Here is a 25218-nt window from a genome sequence, read left to right as displayed (position 1 = left end):
TCTAGGCCCGAAACGTCAGTTTTCCTGCTCCTCTGATGCTGCTTGGCCTGCTGTGTTCATCCAGCTCTGCACCTTGTTACCTCAGATTCTCCAGCATCTGCAGTTCCTACTATCTCATATTTTAAGTACTTGTATAAATACAGGAAAATGTAAAGGCAGTGATTTTGATGCATAAATCACAATTTTGCGTATAATAATTAAAACTGAACAATCTGTTTAGTTCATGCCACTGCAAAGTGCTTTATAGATTAAAATCCATAGAAGCAATAGATACAATTTTCCTCCATTGCTTCAAAAGCTTCAAACTTAGTTAGCTACATTGATCATACACTTACTAATAGCTCCTCAGATACAGAAGCAGTCCACATCCAAATGAAACAAGACCTGAACAATATCTGGGTTTGGACTGAAAAATGGCAAGTAACAAATGCTAGGCAATGACCAACTCCAATGAGAGACAATCGAAGAACCAGCCCTTGACATTCAATTATGCTACCATCGCTAAATCCCCCACTATCAACATTGGCAACTTAACTGGACTAGCCATATAAATACAGTGGTTACAAGAGCAAGTCAGAGATTAAGAATACTGCAGTGAGTAACTCACCTCCTGACTCCCCAAAGCCTGTCACCATCTATAAGGCACAAGTCAGGAGTGAGATGGACAACTCTCCGCTAGCCTGGATGGGTGCAGCTCCAACAACACTCAATAAGCTTGACACCATCCAGAATGAAAACAGCTCTCTTGATTAACACTACATCCACAAACATCCACTCCCTCCACCACTGACGCACAGTAGCAGCAGTGTGTACTATCAACTGATGCACTGCAGAACTTCACCAAGATCCGTAGAGAGCACCTTCCAAACCTATGACCACTTCTATCTGGAAAGACAAGGGCAGCAGATAAATGGGAACACCACTACCCCCAAGCCACTCACTATCCTCACTTGGAACTACATCACTGTTCCTTCAGTATTGCTAGGTCAAAGCCCTGGAATTTCCTCCCTAACAGCATTTTGGATCTACCTAAAGCAAAGGGACTGCAGCAGTTCAAGAAAGTGGCTCATCACCACCTTCTCAAGAGCAACGATGGATGATCAATAAATGCAGGCCAACAGGGTGACACCCACATCCCATGAGTGAAAAAGAAATACAAATTTTTCCAGTGTAAAGGAGTAACAACTTGTCTCCTCAGGACGTGGGTTTCTGTCACGTGTGTTTATTTGTCTGAACAGATAGATTGTTGGCCTCCAGATCTTTGACCTGATAATGTCGATGCTGACATATTTCAAAAAAAGCTTCAGCATGTTTTTCATGTGCATTCTTTGTCCTCCCCTGGAATGCTGTCCACTTGAGAGTTGAGAAAACAGGAACTGCTGGAAAAGATGCTTTTCAGCTATCCTGGTACAGTGACCAATTCCTTGTCATTGGTTTTGCAGGAGTTTTACTTCAATGCAGGTGCATCTGGCATCAAGAAGGAATTTCATTTTCAGTGTAACAACATCCTATTGAATCTGGAGGATGCAGTAGAGAAATTACTGGTGGAATTTCTCTAACATGTTTATGCGTCACCTTAAAGCTTAATTGCCCTCTGGTATGTTAAATACTGCCTAGATGAAATACTCTAAGCTCAATCACCTCCGTACCAAAATTAAGCTGGCTCACAGAACTATATGATTTATGGTTTGCAGATGACTGCAGTGCTGTTGTTCAATCTGCACCAGCTTTGCAAGCCACTTGCTCTCTCAATTCTGCAAACAAAAATAAACTTAGATTGTCCTCAAATGTTGCCAAAACTAGAAGTGTATCAAGGTCGTACCTGGTCAGTCAAAGATTCCACATCCCCATAGATGCTGAGGGAGGGATTCTGGAACAGAATGAGCACTTCCTATGCCTTGGGAACCACCTCTTTCAAAAAGCCATCTTTGATGAAGAGATCCAACACTGGATTCTACTGCATTAGTTTAGCCTTCCAGAAAAGACAGTGAGCATTTGATCTCAAAGACCTAGGGTACAGAGCAGTTCTTGCATTGCAGTGATGCCTGAACAGTGTCCAATACATATATACGTACAAAATGTTGCGGACATGCCACCTTCTCATTGCTTATATATCATATGGGTGATAATAATATTTGAAAAGATCAGACAATGGCAGCTGAGAATGACTGAAAGTTGAAAAATACTAGAAATGTCTGTTTCTTTTTTACCCTGGTGCTGTAGATAAATTGGTGGCTTGCTTGTCCATATAACCTTGGATTGTAACCACAGTCCTGCATCTCTGCCTGAAGAATAGAACTGCCATATCCACTCAAATAAACGAGGGTGTGTGTCAGACGGTCCAGTTGGACTATGGAAATCAACAATTTGACACCTGAAAAACAAACACAATAGTTTCAAATTATTCTACAGATGAAAATGCATGAATGTGTTAATTTTTATCAGCAAATAGAATTCCTCTCTGTTTTACAACAGTTTGATTACTTTTCTCCGTTAAATTTCCTTTTACTTTTCCTTCTAGACATAGTAACAGGACATGAGCTATGCTTTCACACGTAGCAGAAATTTTTTAAAAAAGTGGACACCACCGACTCTCAAGATGCTTGACACCAGCCAGGACAAAGTAACTTAGTTGACTGGCACCACATTCATAAAAAACCCACTTCCTCCACCAATGACACACAGCAATATATCATCCACAAGATACACTGCAGAAATTAACCAAGATTCCTTAGACAGACCTCCCAAACATACAACCACTACCATCCAGAAGGACAAGGGCAGCAGATACATGGGAACACCACCACCTGCAAGTTCTCTTCCAACCCATTCACCACCTTGACATAGAAATACATCAAGCTAAAGCAAAATACATTGGATGCTGGAAATCTGAAACCAGCACAGAAAATGCCGATGAAATTCAGCAGATCTGGCAGCATCTTCTGGAAGACAGTCATTCTGGACTCAATGTTAACTGCTTTCCTCTCCACAAATGCTGCCAGATCTGCCGAGTTTCTCCAGGATTTTCCATGTTTGTAACGGAAATGTATCACCCTTCCTTAAGGGTAGCTGGGTCAAAATTGTGGAAGTCCCTGCCTAACAGTATTTGGGAGAACTTACACATAATGGACCTTAGAGATTCTACAAAGCAGTTCACCACCACCTTCTCAAGGGTAACTACAGATGGGCGCTAAATGCTGGCCCATCCAGCAATGTCCACATCTAATGAATTATTTTGAAACAGAATCGATCAATTGAGTTTAGACATTGACTGACAGCAGCCTGAATGGATCTGGGCCGCAATAGAATTGTATTTACTCTCGTCCTCCTTAACAGATGTTATTTCGGCTTGATACTCATCAGAACTTACTATCCCAAGGAACAAGAAGGTCAGTTGTATCACCCAACTGAAAACAACAGATCACAGATTAAACATGGGATATTTATACAATGGCAAGTGACCAAGGATCTCCGCACTCCTCAACAGTCTGTTAAAAATCATTTAGTTTCTAGCAAAGCTAAAGAGAACTATAAGAATCTGTTATTGTTGTAAAAATCAAGTATCAATTTTCAACTTCCAACATCTGGTTTTAATATCTTAGAACCATCATGGATGAAATACTTTTTAAAAACTACAATTAACTGACTTAAGATAACTGAAGTGGTCACATAAACAGATTGAGCCAAGCTCATGAAAACATCAACAAACAAGATTCAGTCTAAGCCAAAATTAACAAATATAAAAAAAGCCCCACCTTCTGTTTCATCCACATCTTTCTGGAAGTTTCACTTTATTGAGACAAACATTACTTGCAGATTATCTGGCTTGAAAAACAATGTAACTAGACATGTGAATACACATGTGAACTGTACTCAAGTAACTGCTTTAGACAGCAAAGGAAATGGATTGGTAACAATAGAATTCAAAGACTCTTTTTCTCTTTCCCTGTTTCTCTCAGCCTCTCAATAGACACCACCTAGTGAAAAGCTAATTGGAAAAATATCAATTCACCAGGAATTCAATTTTCACCACTGAGTCAGCGTCATACGGTACGGAAACAGACCCTTCACTCCGACTTGTCCACGCCGACCAAGTTTCCCAAACTAAACTAGTTGCCTGCGTTTGACCCATATCCCTCCAAATCTTACCTATTCATGTACTTGTCCAAATGTCTTCCAAATGTTGTAACCTATACCTGCATCTACCACTTCTTCTGGTAGTTCATTCCACATAAGAACCACTGTCTGTGTGAAAAAGTTGCCCCTTCAGGTCCTTTTAAGTCATTCTTCTCTCACCTTAAAAAATGCCCCCCTAGTTTTGAACTCTCTCACCCTACGGAAAAGACCTTTGCTCGTCATCTTATCTATGCCCCTCATGATTTGATAAACCTTTAATAGGTCACCCCTCAACCTCCTACACTCCAATGAAAAAAGTCCCAGCCTATCCAGTCTCTCCTTATAAATCAAACCCTCCAGTCCCAACAATGGATTTATTCACTTCTTAAGGAACTGCTGAGGGTACAAGATATCAATTAAAGAATGGTTCTCTCAGGTTAAAACTTAACACCTAAGGATTTTTTTGAACTGCTCATTCTTGATCTTCCAAGACTTGGTCACTCCTTTTAAACACTACACATATGTTTGTGTGAGTTTGATATTATATTTTATCATTTTCTTCTGGGTTAGTAAGTAACAAAATTCCTCTCACCTCATGTCATCATTATTTGCTAACTGCTTATTCAAGAAGGACAATAATTCCAGATTCTTCAATCTAAGTGAAGATTCATCATAACCTCCTTGCTGCTGTACTCCATGCTTCTACTTAGGAAGCCCAGAACCACAGATATATTTTAAACCACTTTCTCAACCTGCCTATCACCTTCAATTATTTTTGTACAAGTACTCCTAGGTCTCTCTGTTCCTGAACTCACATAGTATTGTACCCACTATTTTTATCTGAAAACAAACCAAATTATTTGTAGACATACAAGTTAGGTGCAGAAGTAAGCCACTTGGCTCCTCAAGCTTCTTCTACCATTTAATAAGATCACAGCTGTTCCATTTGTGCTTTAAATCCTTCATTCCCATCTGCTTTTGACAATCTTACATTCCCTGCATTATAAATGTCCATCTACAGGCACCTCAAAAACATCCAATGAGCCCATGTCCACTGCCTGACACAGAGTTTTAGAGCTGCACAAAACTCAGAAAAAATGATTAACTCATTTCAATCTTAAAACGGTGACCTTAAGTTTTAAAACACTGCCCCTAATTCTGACTAGAGGAACTGTCACTTCAAAATTCACATTGTTGAGACTGTTCAGGATCTCATAAGTTCAAACAAGTTATCCCTCACTCTTCTAAACCCCAGAGAAAACAAGCCCAGTTTGTCCAACCTTTTTCTGTAACACAACACAAAAGTACACCTTGATGTTAATAATGAAAGAACATTTGTCTCATTGTTATTTTTCATTTCAATGCTGTCATTACAATTACCAAGTCAATGGGTCATTATCACATCACACTATTCACATCAGTTGAAAACATTTAATGAGCAGTTTCCTTCTTGCCCCTTGTGATTTTGCAATACTTATTTTTATGTTTTCCTGTATTTTAAAATCAACAAGCAATCCATAATTACTCTGCACCATAAAAACACACAATCAGTAACTTTTATGGAGGTAGATAAAGGTTCTTGCACTTCTTTTCTGGGATTTAGGCTCAATTTGGTCTGCGTTGGCCCTGAGGAGTTTGTTTCAGTTTCAGTGAGCCCAGGTCCAAAACTGTCTGATTTGCCAATATTATTTTTGCATATCAGGATAGTGATGATAAATGGAGGAAAAATGTCATTCTGCTGCACTTGTTGAGATTTAGAAATAATGTCAGACAGTATAAAAACAATTTTACTTTTCTTTCAAAACATGATGTAGATGAATTTCTGTAAACCTTAATGGGAAAATTGAATCTGAAAATTAAAAGCTCACTTTTCCAACATCAACATTCATCTACTTTATCACACCATTTCAACACAGTTGATTTCATATCCTAATTTGCAAATGTCATCAGCTCTCCATAACTCTCAAAACAGCAGTGGATGGTCTCTCAGATGACATGTATGGTGGAAAAATGGTAGAGGGAGAAAACGTCCTTTTAACCTCTGTCATTGTGGTAGACCGGCTGCATATTCTCATTACAAAATATATTCATGGCAAAATATAAATGCTTATCATTACTGGACTGTTAAGTGAAATCCTTAATATTTTTACATTAAACAAATATATCAATGATTTACACTGGGGGACATGGATATGTACAGAAAGATTTGCAATAGCCAGAATCTAACAAACCAGAATGCTGCACAACCTGCCATGCTTCAGGAATTTGTTAGAAGTGGTATCTGATCTGGTGCCAGGTCACAAAATACAATATTCCTTGTGAAATTGATGTGCAGCTACTTGCACCCACATCCAAGTAAGTATTAAGAACTGCACATGCAGCATTTAAGACTTACAAGCTCAAGCTCCCCAACATTAAAAGTCAAGGGCCAGATCTAAACAAAATTAAGTCCTTACTGGAGGTCTGCATCATCATTATGGCAGATCAATTGTGTCAAAGCATTGTTTGGAATATTTATGAAACAGTCTTCTTTTCAACATTGGCAGTTTTTAAAAGAAGGTAATAGGCTTCAACTCTGCAATATAATGTTGTCAGTCTGAAGCAATTCTAAGAGATACAACTGCATTAGTCCCCCGAATAGTTGAATTAACAACCTCTAACAACTGCTTGCCTTCATGCTTAGACTTTTGAATACAGGATATTGAGGCTTGTTCTGGAGTACTGTATCCAGTTCTGGTCTCCCTGTTATAGGAAGGATATTATTAAGGAGGAGAGGGTTCAGAAGAGATTTACCAGGATGTTGCTAGGAATGGACGGTTTGATTTATAAGGAGAGACTGGATAGGCTGGGACTTTTTCCACTGGAGCGTAGGAGATTGCAAAGTGATGTCACAGAGGTTTATAAAATCATGAGGGGTATAGTTAAGATGAATGGCAGGTTTCTTTTCCCTAGGGTGGCATATTTTTAAGGTGAGAGGAAAAAGATTTAAAAAAGACATGAGGGGCATTTTTTTTAAACTGTAGAGAGAGGCTCCTGTGTGGAATGAACATCCAGAGGAAGTGGTGGATGCGGGTACAGTTACAAATGTTTAAAAAATATTTAGGTTAGTACATGAACAAGAAACGTTTGGAGGGATATAGGCCAAGCGCAGGCAGGTGGGGCCAGTTTAGTTTACAGTCGGCATGGACTATTTGGACCGAAAGGTCTGTTTCCATGCTGTATGATTCTTGGTTATCTAGCAGTTTTGATTTCCAGTACCTTTTGATCTTAGGGCATTTCAAATGCCACTTTTTCTTTATTCTTTCATGGAGTGTGGGTGTTGTCAACAAGTTAGTATTTGCTGCCCATCCCAAAGTGTCATTTAAACTGAATGACTGCTAGACCACTTCAAAGGTCAGTTAAGAGTAACATTACGGTGGGTCTGGAGTCACATGTAAGCCACATTGGGTTAAGACAGCAGAGTTCCTTCCAAAACGATGTTAATGAATCAAATGCTTTTTTGTTTAGAAAAGAAAGTATGACAATTGATGGTAGTTTCATTATTCGCATTACTGAGCCTAGTTTCAATTGCAGAATTACTAAAATGGATTTAAATTCCACCAGCTACTATGGTGGGATTTGGACCTGTGTCCCTTAGCCTGGGCCTCTGGACCTTTTTTAAAAATTCATTCATGGGTGTCATTGGCTGGGCAAGCATTTAATGTTATTTTAATATTTACAAGTTGTTTCTGGTTGCCCATGCCTAATTGCCCAGGGGCAATTAAGAGTCAACCACATTGCTGTTTGTCTGGAGTCACACGTAGACCCAAACTGGTGAGTTTCCTTCTGTAAAAGGATGTTAGTGTTCCAGATAGATTTTTCAGGACAATCTGCCACGGTGGGATAATGTCCCCACGACATTATTTGGATCTCTAGATTAATAGTCCAGCGATAACACCACCAGGCCAATACCTCCCCTATTCTAACAACATTATGACTACACCATCATCTCCTCCAATTTTACAGTACATTAATTTAGTTAGGGATTAGTTAGAACTTTACTGCAGTGCTGTCAAAAAGCAAATACCAATTTCAGTCTCTTAAGCATTCCTAGTGAATTCAAGTGCCCGGCTAACTTACAGTGGAATTAAATGATCAGGAAGTTCATTTTTAATTAGTCCAAAGTATTCTTAACTCATATACTAACTTTATTCTTAGGAAAGTCAATAAAGAATAGATTTCTGTTGCTCCAATCCAAGCTCGAGTGCCCTGCAGTTTATTTTTAAAATGCGCAGCACCTTGAGGATCAAAACCATCCTTCCATGCTTCCTCTATCATAGACTGGATTTTTGGAATGCAAGGGATTGCAATGTCTAAAAGAGAGAATAAATGGAAAACATTTACAACTCTATATCCAAACCTTAAAAGAAAGATGCAAATTTAATCTAAATTAAACTTGTCCAGATGAGTGCAACATCAACAACACTCAAGCAGCTTGACACAATCTAGGGTAAAGCATCCTACTGGATTGCTCCCTCTCCTTCTAAATTCATTCCCTCCATCACCATTGCACAGTCGCATCATCATGTGCCTTCTTATGCACTAACTCACCGAGCTCCCTTACTAGCATCTCACAAGTGCACAATCTCTACCACCCGAAAAGACAAGGGCAACAGATACATAGAAACATCATGACCTGCAAGTTCCCATCTAAGTCACTCACCACCCTGACTTGGAACTACATTCCTTCACTGTTGAATTACCTCCCTATCAATATTGTGGATCTATCAGCCCATGTGCACTGCAGTAGATCACAAAGGAAGCTCATCATCACCTTCAAGGGCAATTAGGAATAGGCAATAAATGCTGTTCTAGCCGGCGATGCCTGCAGCTGGCTTTTGTCATTCCACTGGTCTACACTGGTCAATAAACAAAAATGACACCCAGCAGGTACTGAAGAAAATCTTACTTGAAAACTTTTTTTTCTATAGTTATATAGGCTCACGTTATGAGCTTAAGGTCATGATCTCAGTTGCAAATTCAGTGAAAAACCCTTTCCTAAATGCACGCCAGCATAATGTTGTAGAGGTTTAACTCATGATATAGTGTTTAGCTTTCTCTAACTAAAACCATGTAAAATTCTATGGTAACCAGACAACACTCATCCTGCCCCAACTCCATCCCATCATCCAACTTTCCCATTAACTCTCTGACTGTGCTGCTCCCCAGACAGACCTGACCTTGCCATCTGACTCCTCCCATTTCCCCTCTTGACCCGCTCCACTACACCTTTGATCCACAATTACCCTGTTACACCTGATACAACACCATCCTAACCAACCCGACACCCTACACAGACCACACACATTCACTAACATGTTGAATGAAACAATTTAGACAGGTGGTGCCATAAAAGGGAGGCATGTCCTGACGTCCTCTGTGATCGTTTGCTACAAAGAAGAACTCCAATATCAGACCCCCACTTATGAAGAAGCTCTGTTTTAAACAAGATAAATAGGGGTGGAAGTATCAATCTCCCAAAAGATCTGGGCCCTCATTTTGCAAAGAATCCGGTTGTCCAATTTATATGAAAAATTATAGATTTTACAGGAAAACCACATTTACAAGGTTAAAATGCCAAAACAGGTTCTGGGCCCTGACTGCTTCTAACAGTCTAAATGTTTACTTTTGCTTTCAGAATTAAAACATGAACCACAGTCACACGTATGACAAAAAGAATGCAAAAAGCTATAATCTATATTTGATAGATTATAATTCACAAATATTCACCATTTTACAGAAATGCAATGGTCTCCTGAAATTAAAAAAGGAAAATTAAATGCCAAAAGGAAATGTAAAGAAAGCACAATTATGATCAAGGATTGGTGGTGCTGTGTTGTAATTCACTCAGAATCCAGATCATTACTTTTACATGTATGTTGTAGTCTGGAGCCATAGTTAGTGATGGTAGAGACTGCAACTTTCGATCAACCACATGGCTGATCAGTCTCTTTATGCTTGTACGACCAGCTGTTGGCATGCGATGGAATGATTGTAGATTGACACTTAACCCACTTAGCCACATTATTAACATGCTTTCCTTGGCAATCATATTTGGGGTTGTGATTGGATCCAGTAATTTCTGAATCAGAGACAAGCAGGCACCCACTGCATAACAATTACACTACCTGTAATCTAAGATTACAAAGTTACAAACTAAATACTATGAGAATTATGTTTCTAGAACATGCTCCCATCATCTTACAAACAGTAATACTTTTATATAATATCTGTACCATGTAAATCATGCTTATACTCTTCCATCTTTATAAGTGAGGAAAGAAGCATTTGGAAATTCCTGTATCCACATCCCCAGCCTTTGTCTCCTAAAGAGGCATGGTAGTGATCAGTTTCTGCACACAGAATCACATGCCTTATTTCTGCACCATTTTTCTGATAATGCTGATTTAGCATCTTTATTAGACCTATAAAACAAGAACATAGTTCAATCAGTAAATATACATCAATGGAGCTCAGTTCCTATGCTAGACTAGGGAAAGTTTTTTGTTAGAAATCTATACAGTGATAAAAGCAATCATAAAGTCATTGATTCTTTAATTGTGTGGTTAAGTGCAATTAAATTTTTTCTCAAGTAATGGCTAATTTCAAACTAAAACAAATTCAAAATGATATTAACCAACTTAACCACGTTAATTGTTGTAAAAATCCATCAGTTTCACTAAAGTCCTTCAGGAAAGAAAATCTGCCATCCTTACCCAGCCTATGTGTGACTCCAGACAGTAATGTGGTTGAATCTTAACTGCCCTCTGGGGAATTAGGAATGTAAGTTGGCACTAACTTCCCATGAATGATTAAAAAAAAAACAAAAAAAGAAATGTTTATTAAAAGCAAATTATGCTTTTATTTAAATTAAAAGCAATTAAAGCTATAGAAAGTGTTGTCCAGTTTCTATTAAGTGCTACCTATGAATCAGTTCTCCTGCCTCTCAGTAAGTTTGTTGTGGGTTCAAGTCTCGCCCAAAAACCTAGGCTGATGCCACACTGCAGTTTTGGGGGAAGTGTTGCACTACTGTGTGATAAATCACAGGATTTTACAAAAAGGTTATAACACAAGGATTTGGTTTTAGTATAGAGACAGAACACACTCCCTTATAAAGAAAGCATCCAGAGCAACTTTGAGGGTAACAAACACCGAACAATAAAAGTCATTACCTCTGCCAAGCACGTGTCTTTAGCACAAGCACTGAAACAAGATATTGCTAACTGTAATTTTGGAGGAAGGGGTATACAAGAATTATGTCATGATCCAAATGTAAACAAATGGTCTGAAGGCTAAACACGATGTTCTCACAAGTGATAACTACATAGGCCTCCAATGGAAATAAGAGGGACTATCTTGAATACCTCTCTCTTGCCAAGTGAAAAGATGATTGAAAGATTTGCAGAAATAGGGCTTTTAAAAGGACTCTTGAGAAGGAAAGAAAATCACTTTCGGACATAAAAGGTGGACCAATGTCAGTTTTGAGCCAATACCTTGAATGGCTCAGTAACAACTCAGATGGGAAAGAGCTTTTCCACATGATCAATGCTGGCCAGCCTTCTTCAGATGTAGCAAGATTGTGAGAGTTTCTTAAAGGATCTTGTTTAGTTCAAGGAAATAGAGAACAAAAGAGAACAAAAGAGAAAACTGCAAATAGAACAGGGAAGAAAGTGCTGTCGCCCTCTGAAACTAGTAAGCCACTCTCACTTGTCATGGCATGTGTTTTACTATTTTGCTTATGCATCATATGTAAACTATTGCTTCCTCATAAACCACTTCATAAACTACTCTAAAATCACTAATGAGCTCAGCCCACTTTTTAAGTAATCTGTGAATTCCAAACTTAGGTCCTAATGATAAGGTTGATCTTCCTTCAGATAAGATATTAAAATTGAGGTTCTATCCACTATTCCACGTGGATGTGAAAGATTCCAGGATGCTATTTTGAAGAGTAGGAATTATCTCCCATTTACTGGGCAATATTTATCCCTCAATTGACATCACTACAAACAAATGATCTATTTTTCATGACATTGCTGTTTGTGGCCATTTCCTATGTATAAAAATGGATTCCTACATGATAACTATATTTCAAAGTATGCCATTACAATGTATTTAGGCTATTGTTGGTCCAGTTCTCAAGTTTATCTTTGATTACACCATAATAGATATGCAAGTTCCATTGTGTTAATAGTTTTTCTCAGCCTTGTAGATCTGTATTTGTCTTAATATTTTGGTTTTGTTTAAAACTATAAAAACTGTATGTTTCAAAGAAATTTAAAAATGATCCAATGAATTAGAAAGATTAGGATGGAATTTCTGACATCACAGGATCTGCATTAGAAATGGAGTTGCCTTAGTGTGGCCTTACAAATATTACTCATGATGTAAGATTCTGCTTAGTATTTAAGAACATTCAATTCATAGTAAAAGAAGAAGAACTAATCATACCTGAAGTCCTAGTTGTGCCATCATCTTCTCCAAGTGCTAATGTCTCCATTACTTCTGCTCTTCTGCGATGGTACTCTGCAGGATTCATTTGACCCTGTGCCACAGCCCTCTCCATGTTGCGCATTATCTGTTGTTTGTATCCTCCATGATTATCTAACCCATATTGCCGCTAGAGGAAAACATTTTTTTTTAAGATAGCTTTAAAGTTCCAGTTTTGTACAATATTGACAATAGTGGTTACAGAACCAGCAGTCATCAACATACATTTAAAGCTTTGTTTAAAGAAATACTATGATCTGATAAAGAACTCTTATTTCCATACATTTTGCACTGGCAGATCTCTCATGATATTACACACAACAGCTCAGAGAATGTGGTACTTTCTAACTGTGACAAGGAAAACACAATGGGAAGAAATGTTACATTAAGCGAGTGTGACAGTTAGAAGTAGTATGCATAAAACAAAGACTAAGTAAATATACCTTTTGAAATAAAGCATAGTAGTTGAATTGCGAACAGATGTAGAACACTTAGTGAGAATTTATTATGTTGTGGACATGCTATGGAAAGAGCACGTAAACCCTTCTCCAAGGTCCATCCAATTCTTTGAAGTAATAAAGGTCAAAAACAAGCTGCTATTATGGATCTAACGTATCTCCCTTCAGATGCTGTACAATACCCTGTTGTTCCACACTGTACTCAGCAACCAATGTTCGATTAATAAAGAAGCAACTAAAGTGAAATTGAATGGGTATTTACTCTCAACTGAGAAACCTTCAGTTCCTAGACCCAACATAACATTTAGCATGTCGAAAACAAACACCACTCAGATAACTAATATATTGATGTTAAACTCACATACATATACATAAAATGTTAAAAAATGTGGCCTAGGAATTTGTTACCAGCAGGACTATTATACAGGCATAAAATGTGCATTTCAGAATCTAATTTGTTTAATGGTGTGTGCACACCCATTTTGTACCCAAAGGGCAAACCATCATATTTGTAACGATTCCTGAAATATCTAGGGAGTGTGCCTGAAAAAAAGGTATTATGGCCTTTGTGTATGAATATAGATCTGTTTCAGACAATCTTTGCAAAATTTATTTATACTGTGCATGATGCAAGCAATTTTGTAATGCATTTGGCAGCCAAATTAGTGGTTCTTAGAGCGGAGGGCTGAAGGTTCTAACCAGACATTTCTATCAACCCTATTCTAGGGGGGCCTTTTGTGGTGCAGTGGTAGTGTGCCTACTCCTGGACCAAGAGGCCTGGATTCAAGTCCCACTTGTTCCAGAGGTGAGTATTAACATCTTCAACGGGTTAATTAGAAAAAAAAGGTTAAAAAAAGCTATATTCAATTGAACAGATGGATTAGAAAAAATAGATTGAAATAAAAAAAGTCAACCTGATTCTACTTTGAACAATGTGTAAGCTGCCAGCAAAAACATTTGTATTGATGGAACTGAGCTTGCAAGTCAAAACAAACTATTGTTTGTTACAATGTTATTTCCAGATTACATTTGTATTTTTCATTTCCTTCGTCCACTTCCCTCAACTGTTCTGCAACTTCCTTTTCCCTATTTTCCTTTCTGACCTTCCCTCTCTTCTGTCATTTATATCTCCATTGGCTCGCTTACTACTCTCTTGCCCTGGCCTTCCCCTTCCCCTTCCTTTTTGATCTTTCTGGACATAGTCTGTCTTTGTCTTCTCCACCTTTTGTTTTTATTTCTTGTTTCTTGCCCTTTCACCACTGATCTTCTACTCCTCCCATCCTTCCTTCCCCTTCAAATCTTTCTAATCTGCTCAGATTAGCATCTTCTCTACAGCCACAGTATTCATGTTACCTACATGTCTGCCTCAGTTACTATCTTGCATAAAAAGGTGCAAATCTATTTTGTGACCATCTGCATTCAGGACTGCCTGTACTGTCCAAAAGAAGAGCACAATCTGAGGATGTAACAACAGGACCCTCTTGTGATAAAATATTCTTTTGCATGTTACATTCTGATATAGGTTGTAATGGTAAATTCACTGTGCTTCAACCTTACTCCAATGCTCTACTGATCTTCAATTTTATCTTGTTTCCCTATTCATTTACCCTACTTTCGCTCTTTCTGCTTCTACTAGATTCTAACCCAGCTCCCTCATACAGAGCTTTCATTCTGTGCATAGCCTTTCCGAGTCAGATGGGCATAGGTTCAGGTCCCATTCCCAGGCCTTAACTGCATAAGCTACATAACCACATTGAAGGTGGACATAAAAGATTGCAAAATCTTTTATTCAAAGAATGGGCGAGTCCTACTTGTAACTTTAACACATCCTTCAACTAACACTAAAAACAGGTTATCAGACCACTTTTCTCACTGTTGTTTGTAAGACGTTGTTTAGCAAAAATTGGTTGCATGTGACTAAATATCAAAAATGTATTTTTCTGGCAGTAAATGCTTCGTAGTTGTAGATGTTGGGGTGTTCGCCGAGCTGGGAGGTTTGATAGCAGACATTTCGTTCCCTTACTAGGTGACATCTTCAGTGCTGTGGAGCGTCCTGCGAAGCGCTGTTGTCTTGTGCCAGTTTGAATTTACATGGTCTGGTTTTTGCTGCTTCCCGTGGATTCCAGTTCCGGGTGTGCGTTGTAATGGTTGGTATATTGGGTCTAATTCAATGTGTTTGTTGATGGAGTCCGCAGATGAATGCTAAGCCTCCAAGAATTCCCTAACTGTCCTCTGTTTGGCTTGTCCAATGATAGTAGTGTTGTCCCAGTTGAAAGTGTGGTTTTTCTCGTCTGTGTATTGAAACCAAGGACATCTGGTCCCGTCGTTTAGTTGCTAGCTGGTGATCGTGGATGTGGGTTGCTAGTTGTCTGCCTGTTGATCCCATGTAGTGTTTCGTGCAGTCTCCACATGGTATCTTGTAAGCCACATTCGTCCTGTCCATGGTATCTATTGAGTCTTTAACCCTGGTCAGTTGCTGTCTTAGTTTGGCTGCCGGTTTGTGTGCTATCATGATTCCTAGCGGGCTGAGTAGTCTGGCTGTCAGTTCGGAGGTGTTTTTTATATATGGTATGGTGGTTATTGCTTCGGGTTTTGGTGCGTCCTGGTTGCATTGTGTGTTAGCTAAGCATCTGTGGATGAAGCTGTATGGGATCCATTCCTGGTAAAGACCTTATAGAGGCATTCTTCTTCTTCCTTCTGCAGATTGGGTGTGCTGCAGTATGTTGTGGCCCATTTGAACAGGGTCCTAATGCAGCTCTTCTTGTGAGAGTTGGGGTGGTTGTGGAGATCTTTTAAGACCTGGTCAGTATGTGTGGATTTCCTGTACACTTTTGTAGTGAAGTCACCATTCTCTTTTCTTTCCAATATCACGTCCAGGAATGCGAGTTTGTTGTTGTTTTCCTCTTCTGGAGTAAATTTGATCCCTGTGAGTATGGTCTTGATGAGTCGGTGGGTGTTCCCAATTTCTGTTCTTTTCATAATTACAAAAGTGTCATCCACATATCTGATCCAGAGCTTGGGTTGGATCTGTGGGACGACAGTTCGTTCCAGTCTTTGCATGGCTGTTTCAGCTATCAAAGAGATGGGTAAGCCCAAGGGAGTCCCATTGATCTGCTCATACATCTGGCTGTTGAATGTCAAGTGGGTTGTTAAGCATAAGCCCAGTAGTTTGAGTGTACAGTGTTTGTTGATCTGTTCCTCGTTCTGTTATCTGTTGGTTCATTTAGTAGGTTAGGTTGGATATGGTTTGATTGGCAAGGTTTCTGTCGATTGATGTGAACAATGCTGTTACATCAAACGAGATCATCACTTCTTCTTTGTCTATTTTAATGTTCTTGATGTTGTCCAGGAATTCTTGTGTTGATTGTGTGGAGTGTCGTGAACTACTGATTAGATGTTTAAGCTTTTGTCGTAGTTCCTTTGCTAATTTGTGTGATTGGGCTCCTGGTAGAGCCACAATTGGTCTGAGAGATATGTCAGGCTTGTGCACCTTAGGCAGTCCATAGAATCTTGAAGTGTTGTTGCCTTCTAGTTTCATCCTTTGTAATTCTGTTTTTGTTATCTGTCCTGTTTTGTGTAGGTTCCGTAGTGTATTGGTTATTCTGTTTGTTAGCAGTGCTGTGGGGTCTCACTCCCTCTGTTGGTTAGTTTGTGCATCTGCAAATAGTTCTTCAGCTTTTTGTATGTAGTCTGTTTTGTTCATTACCACTGTCATTCTGCCTTTATCAGCAGGAGCAATAATGATGTTTTTTCCTTTTTGAGGTTCTTCAAGGCATCCCTTACCTCTTTGTCAAGTATGTTCATTTGTGTTCTCTTCGTCAGTAAGGGTACAATGGTCTGTCTGATCATTTTTTATGTTTCCTTGTTTAGTCCGTTGTTTCTGAGTGTGGACTCTTAGTGCTGCCAGAAAGTCTGTTTTTTTAGCGACTCTGTGGTCATAGTTCAGTCCTTTGATTAGTACTGTTTTTTCTGTATCTGTGAGCTGTCTGTTGGAGAGGTTTCTTATCCATTTACCAGTCATGTTGTCTCCTCTGTGGTTGGTCAATTTGGTCATTTTTGTCTGTAGTGTTGTTTTCTTTTGTGCGTGGTCCTGTTCTGTGTTACTGTGATGGCCCGTTCGATTCTCGTAGTCCACTTCAATTAGTCTCTTTTGAAATTAATGACTTTTGGCACGTGATTTCTTGTTTGCACCTGTGGAGTCTGTTATGGGCATCTGTGATCATGACTTGTATTATCCTGCGGCCGTTCTGTCTGACTGTTTCTCTGGCTTGTGGGTTATTAATTGGTGTCTGTACCTTAAGCATGGTGGTAGTAGTTTTTTGTGGCACTTATGTAGGAATCTGAGTTGTTCATATGTGGCACTTAGTCGGTTGGCACAGGATTCCTACTTCCTTGCTTGCTTTAGCGTCTCACGCCCGTAGGTGTTCAGGATTTGACCTTGAATTTTTTTTCTTTATTCATTCACAGGATGAGGGTGTCGCTGGCTAGGCAGCATTTATTGCCCATCCCTAATTGACCAGAGAGCAGTTGAGAGTCAACCACATTGCTGTGGGTCTGGTGTCACATGTAGGCCAGACCAGGTAAGGATGGCAGTTTCCTTCCCTAAAAGGACATTAGTGAACCAGGTGGGTTTTTCCCGACAATTGACAATGGGTTTACGGTCATCGTTAGATTCTTAATTCCAGATATTTTATTGAATTCAAATTCCACCTTCTACCAGGGCGGGATTCGAACCACAGAACATTATCTGGGTCTCTGGATTATCAGTCCAGCGATAATACCGCTAGGCCATCGCCTCCCCCTTAGTAGTATTTAAAGGTGATAAAAAGCATTAAGTACCAGTACAACTTACTTCATTTCTCACTCTATTCTGCCTTCTCTTTTCTTACCTCGGATTCTATTACCGTACTAAGGTCTCCTTTATCACCCTGTCAGCTCTTACATTTCCTGACAACAGAGAGGGGAAAAGAGACACAATAAATTCTGGAAAGAGAGTCTGACCTAGCAAAAGAAGCTCAATCAGAACCGCTTCTGATGAAAGGTCACTGGACCCACAACAATAACTCTGATTTCTCTCCACAGATGCTGCCAGACCTGCTGAGATTTTCCAGCAATTTCTGTTTTTGTTGTTGCAAATAGGATAAGTGTGGGATACTTTTTTCTTGGTTTATGAAGTTAGATGTGAGGTTCATTAATAGGTAATATGACGAGTCCTCACCTTCATGTACCATATACAAAATAAAACATCTTAATAATATGCATTTTTCATCTAATCCTTTATTTAAAAAAACTTATACATCAGTGTGAAAGCAAAATTTAAATATGGCATATCAGGACATTAGGGGTTCCACTGTTACAGCATCAGGTTGTGCTATTACATCAGAGTGCACAGTCCTGACAGACTGAATGCAAGATGCCCAGACTATTCAAAAAATAGATCTGCATCTTTGCCCGAAGAGGAGTATCTAAGGCAAATCTGACTGCAGTCCCGGAGAAGTTACAAAAAAGCAGCACAATGGTGTCATATACAGGCGAAAAGTTTCAAATATTGACAACAAGTTTAAGAACTATAAGAAAGAACGTATCTAGAGTTCACTGCAAATACCTGAAGTTTTTGAAATTCATCCTGTTCTCTTTTTGTTTCAATAGCCTTCCTTTGCATTTCCTCATCCTCCTGTAGTTTTTGGGCCAATTGACGATCAGCTAGGGCACATTCTGTAGATAGATCAGTAGAACAGTGGAGTTACAATACAAATATTAAATACATATCCAAAAATACCTAAGCAGACCAAAGTGTTAAATTGGTTTACTTCCTGGTCTTATGATAGACCTGTATGCTAGGCTTTCCTGTCATGCCTATATCCTAATGAGGATTTTTTTTTAAAATCATGCCTTTAAAAAACCTGACTTTGCATGTATATAATCATACAGGTAATTATATAGTTTCTGAGAGCCATAGGACATGCTCTTTTACAGGAACATTATGCACAATATACAATGTATTATATTAAGTCATCAAAATGCTTTTCCCTATCCCCACAACTGAAAATTTATATTCTGATAAACTGCTTCCTCAAACATTCTGCTTCTTGCAAAACAAGAAATGCATCCCATCTGAAAGCTGGAAAACACCTAAATTTTGGCAATTCCTTTTCTAGTAGCAGAGCAGAAATGTGACAAATCAGATTAGTTACAGCCCATCAATATTTTTAACATAAATCGACCTTTGGCCTTATGGTAATAGGGATGAGGTAGTCATAAAATAAAAGTTGAAGCTGATTTTATGATGGAAAGAATAATTTGAAACTCATCTCTGCAATATCTCACGCTTCTTGTGTAATTGGGAAAGAGGTCAGAGGTACAGCTAAGGTTGCTGAGTTTATGGCACATTGTTTTAGTGTTCTTGATGTTTCACTGAAGGAAGTAATGACTGATCCTACTTCAATGTTAGGTCTTTATGAGATCTCAGAGGCAGGAATGGGATCAGGAAACTGCTGGAAGAAGTGCCCAACTGGGTTTCACAAGCATCCCTGAGGAAACTAACCCATTCCCAACATCAAAAAGAGCATCACGTGGTTGAAGAAACAAAAAGGGAAATAATGTCAAAATTAAATCTGAGAGGAATTCTGAAGGTAAGGCACTGGCTGTTCTCAGACATGTAGGATTGAAATTACACAAGGTTTGTTCCAAGGAGCTGACAACTTCGCAGATTCAACACGCTACTCTAACACTTGTTAAAGAGGTCAAGGAGGGATAATGCACTCAGTTGGTCAATATCACAAAAATTAACCATTTATAACTTTTGCAAGAATTGCTTTGATGCTTTCAACTGGGCAAAAGGTTGTCTGAAAAAAAGAACAAAAATTGTGTACACAGCATCAAGGCAATGATGCATTCAAAGACCTTATATGAAAAAGGGACATCAAAAGATACGCAAGTTGAATTGCTAAAAATGAGATTAATTAAGTGGACAGTAATGGTGATGACAGTTCAAAATGGGAGATGATGCCCAAGAATAGGAAGCTACTAACAACATCAGTGAGCATGATGTCTAGTGAGAGTAGTTCAATAGTCAACATGTAGTAGTGCAGGGATTTGCACTGGCCTTTCTCACTGTTGTTGATTGGTCAATTAGGAGCCGCAACTGGCCCAAAAGTGAGCAGATTGGCATCTTGACCACTGGTAAAATCATTACAGAAGCATGTAGGGAGCAGGCACATGCCTTCCCATGGTGTCCAACTTAAAGGCATTCACCCATCAACATCCTCCTCAGGTCTCCTGTACCCACAAGGGCAGCTACGAAATTCAAGTCTGTGAATGACTAGGAATGACAGCATTAAAGACAGAGCAAGAGAGAAGCTGAGCAGGTCAACGCCAAAAGTTGATTGTATGAGTGGAGGACTGAAAGATAGGGTGCTCTGACACTGAAAGGCAATTGTTTACAGAATGGACACAGCAGGCCAAGCAGCATCAGAGGAGCAGGAAAGCAAGAAATTTCTGAAGAAGGGTCCAGACCCGAAACGTCAGCTTTCCTGCTCCTCTGATGCTCCTTGGCCTGCTGTGTTCATCCAGCTCGACACCTTGTTATCTCAGATTCTCCAGCAACGGCAGTTCCCACTATCTCTGTTTACGGAATGAATTTCTTTCCCCCCCAGCAGTGGATAGCAAAGGTTCTGGGCGGTAGAAGCAAGTGGCAACATAAACCTACCTCAATGATTGACAGTGTAAAGGTCATAGAAGAGCACAGGATCAAAGAGGATGATTATGATAGCAAGCAGAGGAGTTTATATGGAGTAAGATTGAGAAGGACAGGAGAAATGAGTTTGATCTTTCAACCCACTAGGGTTTCAAATTTCATAACAGATCAAGGTCAGACGTCCAAATTAGAATCTGATGCAACTTCCACATTATTACTAACTCTTCATATCTTAGAAATCACACAATCAACACATTGTCTAATTAACTATGACTAGAATTTAGATACTACCCATGCAAGAACTGGCCTGGCTCATTCTGACAAGTCATAGTCTTCTGAACTCAGTCACCTCTTTGCAATGGCTGGTCTCAATTTTTTGCTGCGGATACCTCTGGTCTGCTTTCTTTTGTATGTTTGCTCCCATATTCCACAAGAATTCATAATTCTGAGCTGATTTACCCAATAGTCATGTAAACAGGAGACATCTGTATTCATGGTTGCTCTTATCAGAATTATTTTGTCCCTTTGTGCAACCACAAAGGCCTAATGATCTTTAGCATCAGCCATTTGCCTAGTCAGCAGTCTAGTTTTACTTCTTCCTTCTACAGCAAGCTGCTCGGTTAGTATAAAGTTAGCATAATTTCCCATCACATGTGTCAAGCTTCACCTGTTAGCCATAAGGCCATAGTTAGCCATAAGATCAAAGAGTTAAAACATTTAGGTATGAAAGAAAATCATTTTGGATGAGGCTGAAGCATTTGCAGCAATCTTCAAGGTACAAGTCCCCAGTGGATGATTCATTTCAGCCTCCTCAGGGGTCCTCAGCATTACAATTGTCAGTCTTCAGGTAATTTAATTCACTCCATGTCAATGGCAAAAAATGTTTGGAGGCACTGGATACTGCAAAGGTTTCTAGGTCTTCACAATATCTTGGCAATAGTAGTGAAGATAGGTGCTGCAGATCTTGATGTGCTCCCTAGCCAAGCTGTTCCAGTACAGCTACAATACAGGTATCTAACCAACGATGTGGAAAATTGCCCCAGTATGTCCTATGCATGAGATCAACAGCAATTCCAACCTGGCCAAACACCAAATATTCTCGAACATCAGTAAAGCGTTTGCGTGAGATCATCAACAATGTTATTAAGCAGAACATGCTTAGCATTAATCTGTGCAGTGACACTCCTTTCGAGTTGCAGCAGGGCCACTAAGCTCAACCATATCACAGAGTTAGTTCAAAACTGGACAAAATAGATGAACTCTAGACACAAGGTGCACAACTGCTCTTGACATCAAGGATCGCATTTGAAAGAGTTTAATGTTAAGGTGCCGTAACAAAACTGCAGTCGATGGAAATCGGGGCAGTAAGGGTGGGCAGTTGGATTTCCACTGGCAAGACTCATATGTAGCAAAAAGCTAAAATGATTGTGGTTGTTGGAGGTCACTCACCTCCGTAGAAGTTCCTCAAGGTAAGAAAAAGGAGACATATGTAACACATTTAGGAAACCGAAGACAGACAGAGCCCTTAAAGAATACAAAGAAAGCAGGAAATAACTCAAACAAGAAATTAGAGGGCTAAATGGGGCTGTGAAATGGCTTTGGCAAACAGGATTAAAGAGAATCCCAAGGCATTTTATGCATATATAAGTAGCAAGAGAGTAGCTAGGGAAAGGGTAGCTATACTCAAGGATAAAGGAGGGAATTTACGCATGGAGCCGGAAGAAGTGGGTGGAATCCTTAATGAATACTTTGTATCAGTATCCACAAAACAGACAGATACGGTGGATGGTGAGTCTCGGGAGGGGTTTGTTAATATTCTGGGGCATGCCAATATAAAAAAAAGGTGTTGGGTGTTTTGAAAAGCATTAAGGCAGACAAGTCCCCAGAGCCTGATGGGATCTCTCAAAATGCTGAGGGAAGAAATTGTTGGGGTCTTGCACGAAATCTTTGCATCCTCCCCTTAGCCAACACTGTTTCTTTGTTTAGGAAGGGCAATTGGGATAATCTGGGAAATTACAGACCAGTGAGATTTACGTCAGTGGTAGGGAAATTATTGGAAAAGATTCTTAGTGATAGGATTTACTCACATTTGGAAAAAATATGGACTTATTAGTGACAGGCAGTATGGCTTTGGGCAGGAAGGTTCTGTCTCTCAAACTTAATTTGGGTTTTTTTGAGGAAGTGACAAAGATGATTGATGAGGGCTGGCTGTTGTCTCTATGGACTTTAGTAAAGCCACTCATAGCAGGCTGATACAAAAGGTGACGTCACATAGGATCCATAGTGAGCTGGTAAGATGGATACAGAATTGGCTTAGCCACAGACGACATGCAACAGTGATGGAAAGGTGTTTTTCAAATTGGAAATTTCTGACCAGTGGTATTCCATAGGGATCAGAACTGGGATCCCTGTTGTTTGTAATATATATAAATAATTTTGAGAAGAATGTAGGTGGCATAAACAGTAAGTTTGTCGACTATACAATGATAGGGGGAGCTGCAGATAGTGAAGAGGATTGCCAGAGGATCCAGCAGTGATAAAGGTAGCCAGACAACTGGATGGAGAAATGGCAGCTGGGGCTTAGTCTGCACAAGTGCAAGGTGATGCATTTTGGGAGATCTAATACAGGAGGCAGAACCCTTAATAGCATCAACATACAGAGGGATCTCGAGGTACAGGTTCACAGTTCCCTCAAATAGGTAACGCAAGTGGATAAGGTGATCAAGAAGGCAAACGGCATGCGTGCCTTCATTTATCAAGGCACAGAGTATTAAAAATTGGCAAGTCATGTTGCAGTTGTTTACAACTTTTGTTAGGCCACATCTGGAATATCGTGTATAGTTCTGGTTGCCACATTACCAGAAGTATGTGGAGTCTTTGGTGAGGGTACAGAAATGGCTTACCTGGATGTGCCTGGTTTGGAAGGTATTGGGTATGAGAGATTGGACAAACTTGGTTTGATTTCACTTGAACAAAGGGTGAGAGGTGACCTGATAGAAGGTTACAAAATTATGAGGGGCATGGATAGAATTGATAGTTATAGTCTTTTTCCCAGGGTAGAAATGTCAATTCCTAGAGGACACAGGTTTAAGGTAAAAGGGTGAAGGTTTAAAGGCTATGTGAGAGCAGTTTTTTTTTAAACACAGAGGTGAGTGCCTGGAATGCACTGCCAGAGGTGGTGGTGCAGTAGATACAATAGGAATGTTTATAAAGCACCTTGACAAATAACTGAGTAGGCAAGGAGCAGAGGGAAATAGGCAACATAGAAGCAAAAGGTTTTTAATTCAGTAAGGTGTCCTGTGCTAGCACAGTCTTGGTGGGCCAAAGGGGCTGTTCCTGTGCTATACTGCTTTTTGTTCTTTGTAATGTCCACAGCCAAACCATCTTCAGCTGCTTCATCGATGACTTCTCCTTGACCATAAGTCACAAATGGAGGTGATTGCTGACGATTATCCAATATTCAACACTATTTATGACTTTTCACATTCTGAAGCAGTCCATGGTTAAAAGCAGAAAACCTGGATGACGTCCAGGCTTAGGTTAACAAGTGACAAGTAACATTCGTATCACACAAGTGCCAGGCATTCATCACCCAACAAGAAAAAAAATCCTACCATCACCCCTTGACATTCAAGAACACTAGCATTTCTAAATCATTCACTATCAAAGTCCGAGGTGTCACCAATAAATATAAACTGAATTGATTAATACTGTGGCTCCAGAGCAGTCAGAGGTGAGGAACATTGTAACAAGTAACTCACCTCATAACAGCCCAAAATCTTGTTCACCATCTACATGGTACATGTCAGAAGTGTGATAGAATATTCACCACTTGCCAGGATGAGTGAAGATCCAACAACACTTAAGAAGCTTTACATTATCAAAGACAAAGAAACTTGCTTTATTGGCACCATGTCCACAAACATTCACTTCCTCCACCACTAATTCACAATAGCAGCAATGTACACCATCTGCAAGGTGCACTGCAGTAATTCACCAGGTTCCTTAGACAGCTCCTTACATATTCACAACTAGTACCATTTAGAAGGACAAGAGAAGAAGATACATGGGAACACTACAACCTGCAAGTTCCCCTTCAAGCCAGTCACCATCCTGATTTGGAAATATATCACTGTTCCTTCTGTTTTGCTAGGTCGAAATTATGGCATGCCTCTCCAGCAGCATTGAAGATCTACCTACTGGCAAGGACTGCAGTGGTTTAAGAAGGCTGCTCACCATCACCTTCTCATGGGTAGTTAGAGTTGGGCAACAAATGCTGGTCCAGCCAAAGAAGTCCACATCCCCTGAATGAATGAAAAACAAAAAAATACTTGACCCAGAAGATGGGTGAAGCACTCAGCATGGGATTTAGAAGATAAGATGATACAAGGTAAGGATTGTTAAACAGAAGGAAGAGGC

General features: G+C 39.5%; 1 protein-coding gene across 8 annotated transcripts in view; it reads right to left on the bottom strand.

Moving 5' to 3' along the window:
• Positions 1-25218, bottom strand: part of zufsp (zinc finger containing ubiquitin peptidase 1) — a 42876-nt gene that overhangs the window by 4306 nt on the left and 13352 nt on the right. For all 8 annotated transcript variants that reach the window (XM_048597466.1, XM_048597469.1, XM_020533444.2 and 5 more), the window contains 5 exons: positions 18709-18818; positions 12607-12775; positions 10392-10580; positions 8303-8468; positions 2211-2374 (listed from right to left, as the gene is read on the bottom strand). In XM_048597466.1, coding sequence (XP_048453423.1) covers positions 2211-2374; positions 8303-8468; positions 10392-10580; positions 12607-12775; positions 18709-18818 — 798 coding nt within the window. The remainder of the gene's footprint in view (positions 1-2210; positions 2375-8302; positions 8469-10391; positions 10581-12606; positions 12776-18708; positions 18819-25218) is intronic.

This window comes from Rhincodon typus, chromosome 5, assembly GCF_021869965.1.
Source record: "Rhincodon typus isolate 14 chromosome 5, sRhiTyp1.1, whole genome shotgun sequence".
NCBI lineage: Eukaryota > Metazoa > Chordata > Chondrichthyes > Orectolobiformes > Rhincodontidae > Rhincodon > Rhincodon typus.
The sequence above is the reverse complement of the archived record's forward strand: the minus strand, read 5'-3'. Positions and strand labels throughout refer to the sequence as shown.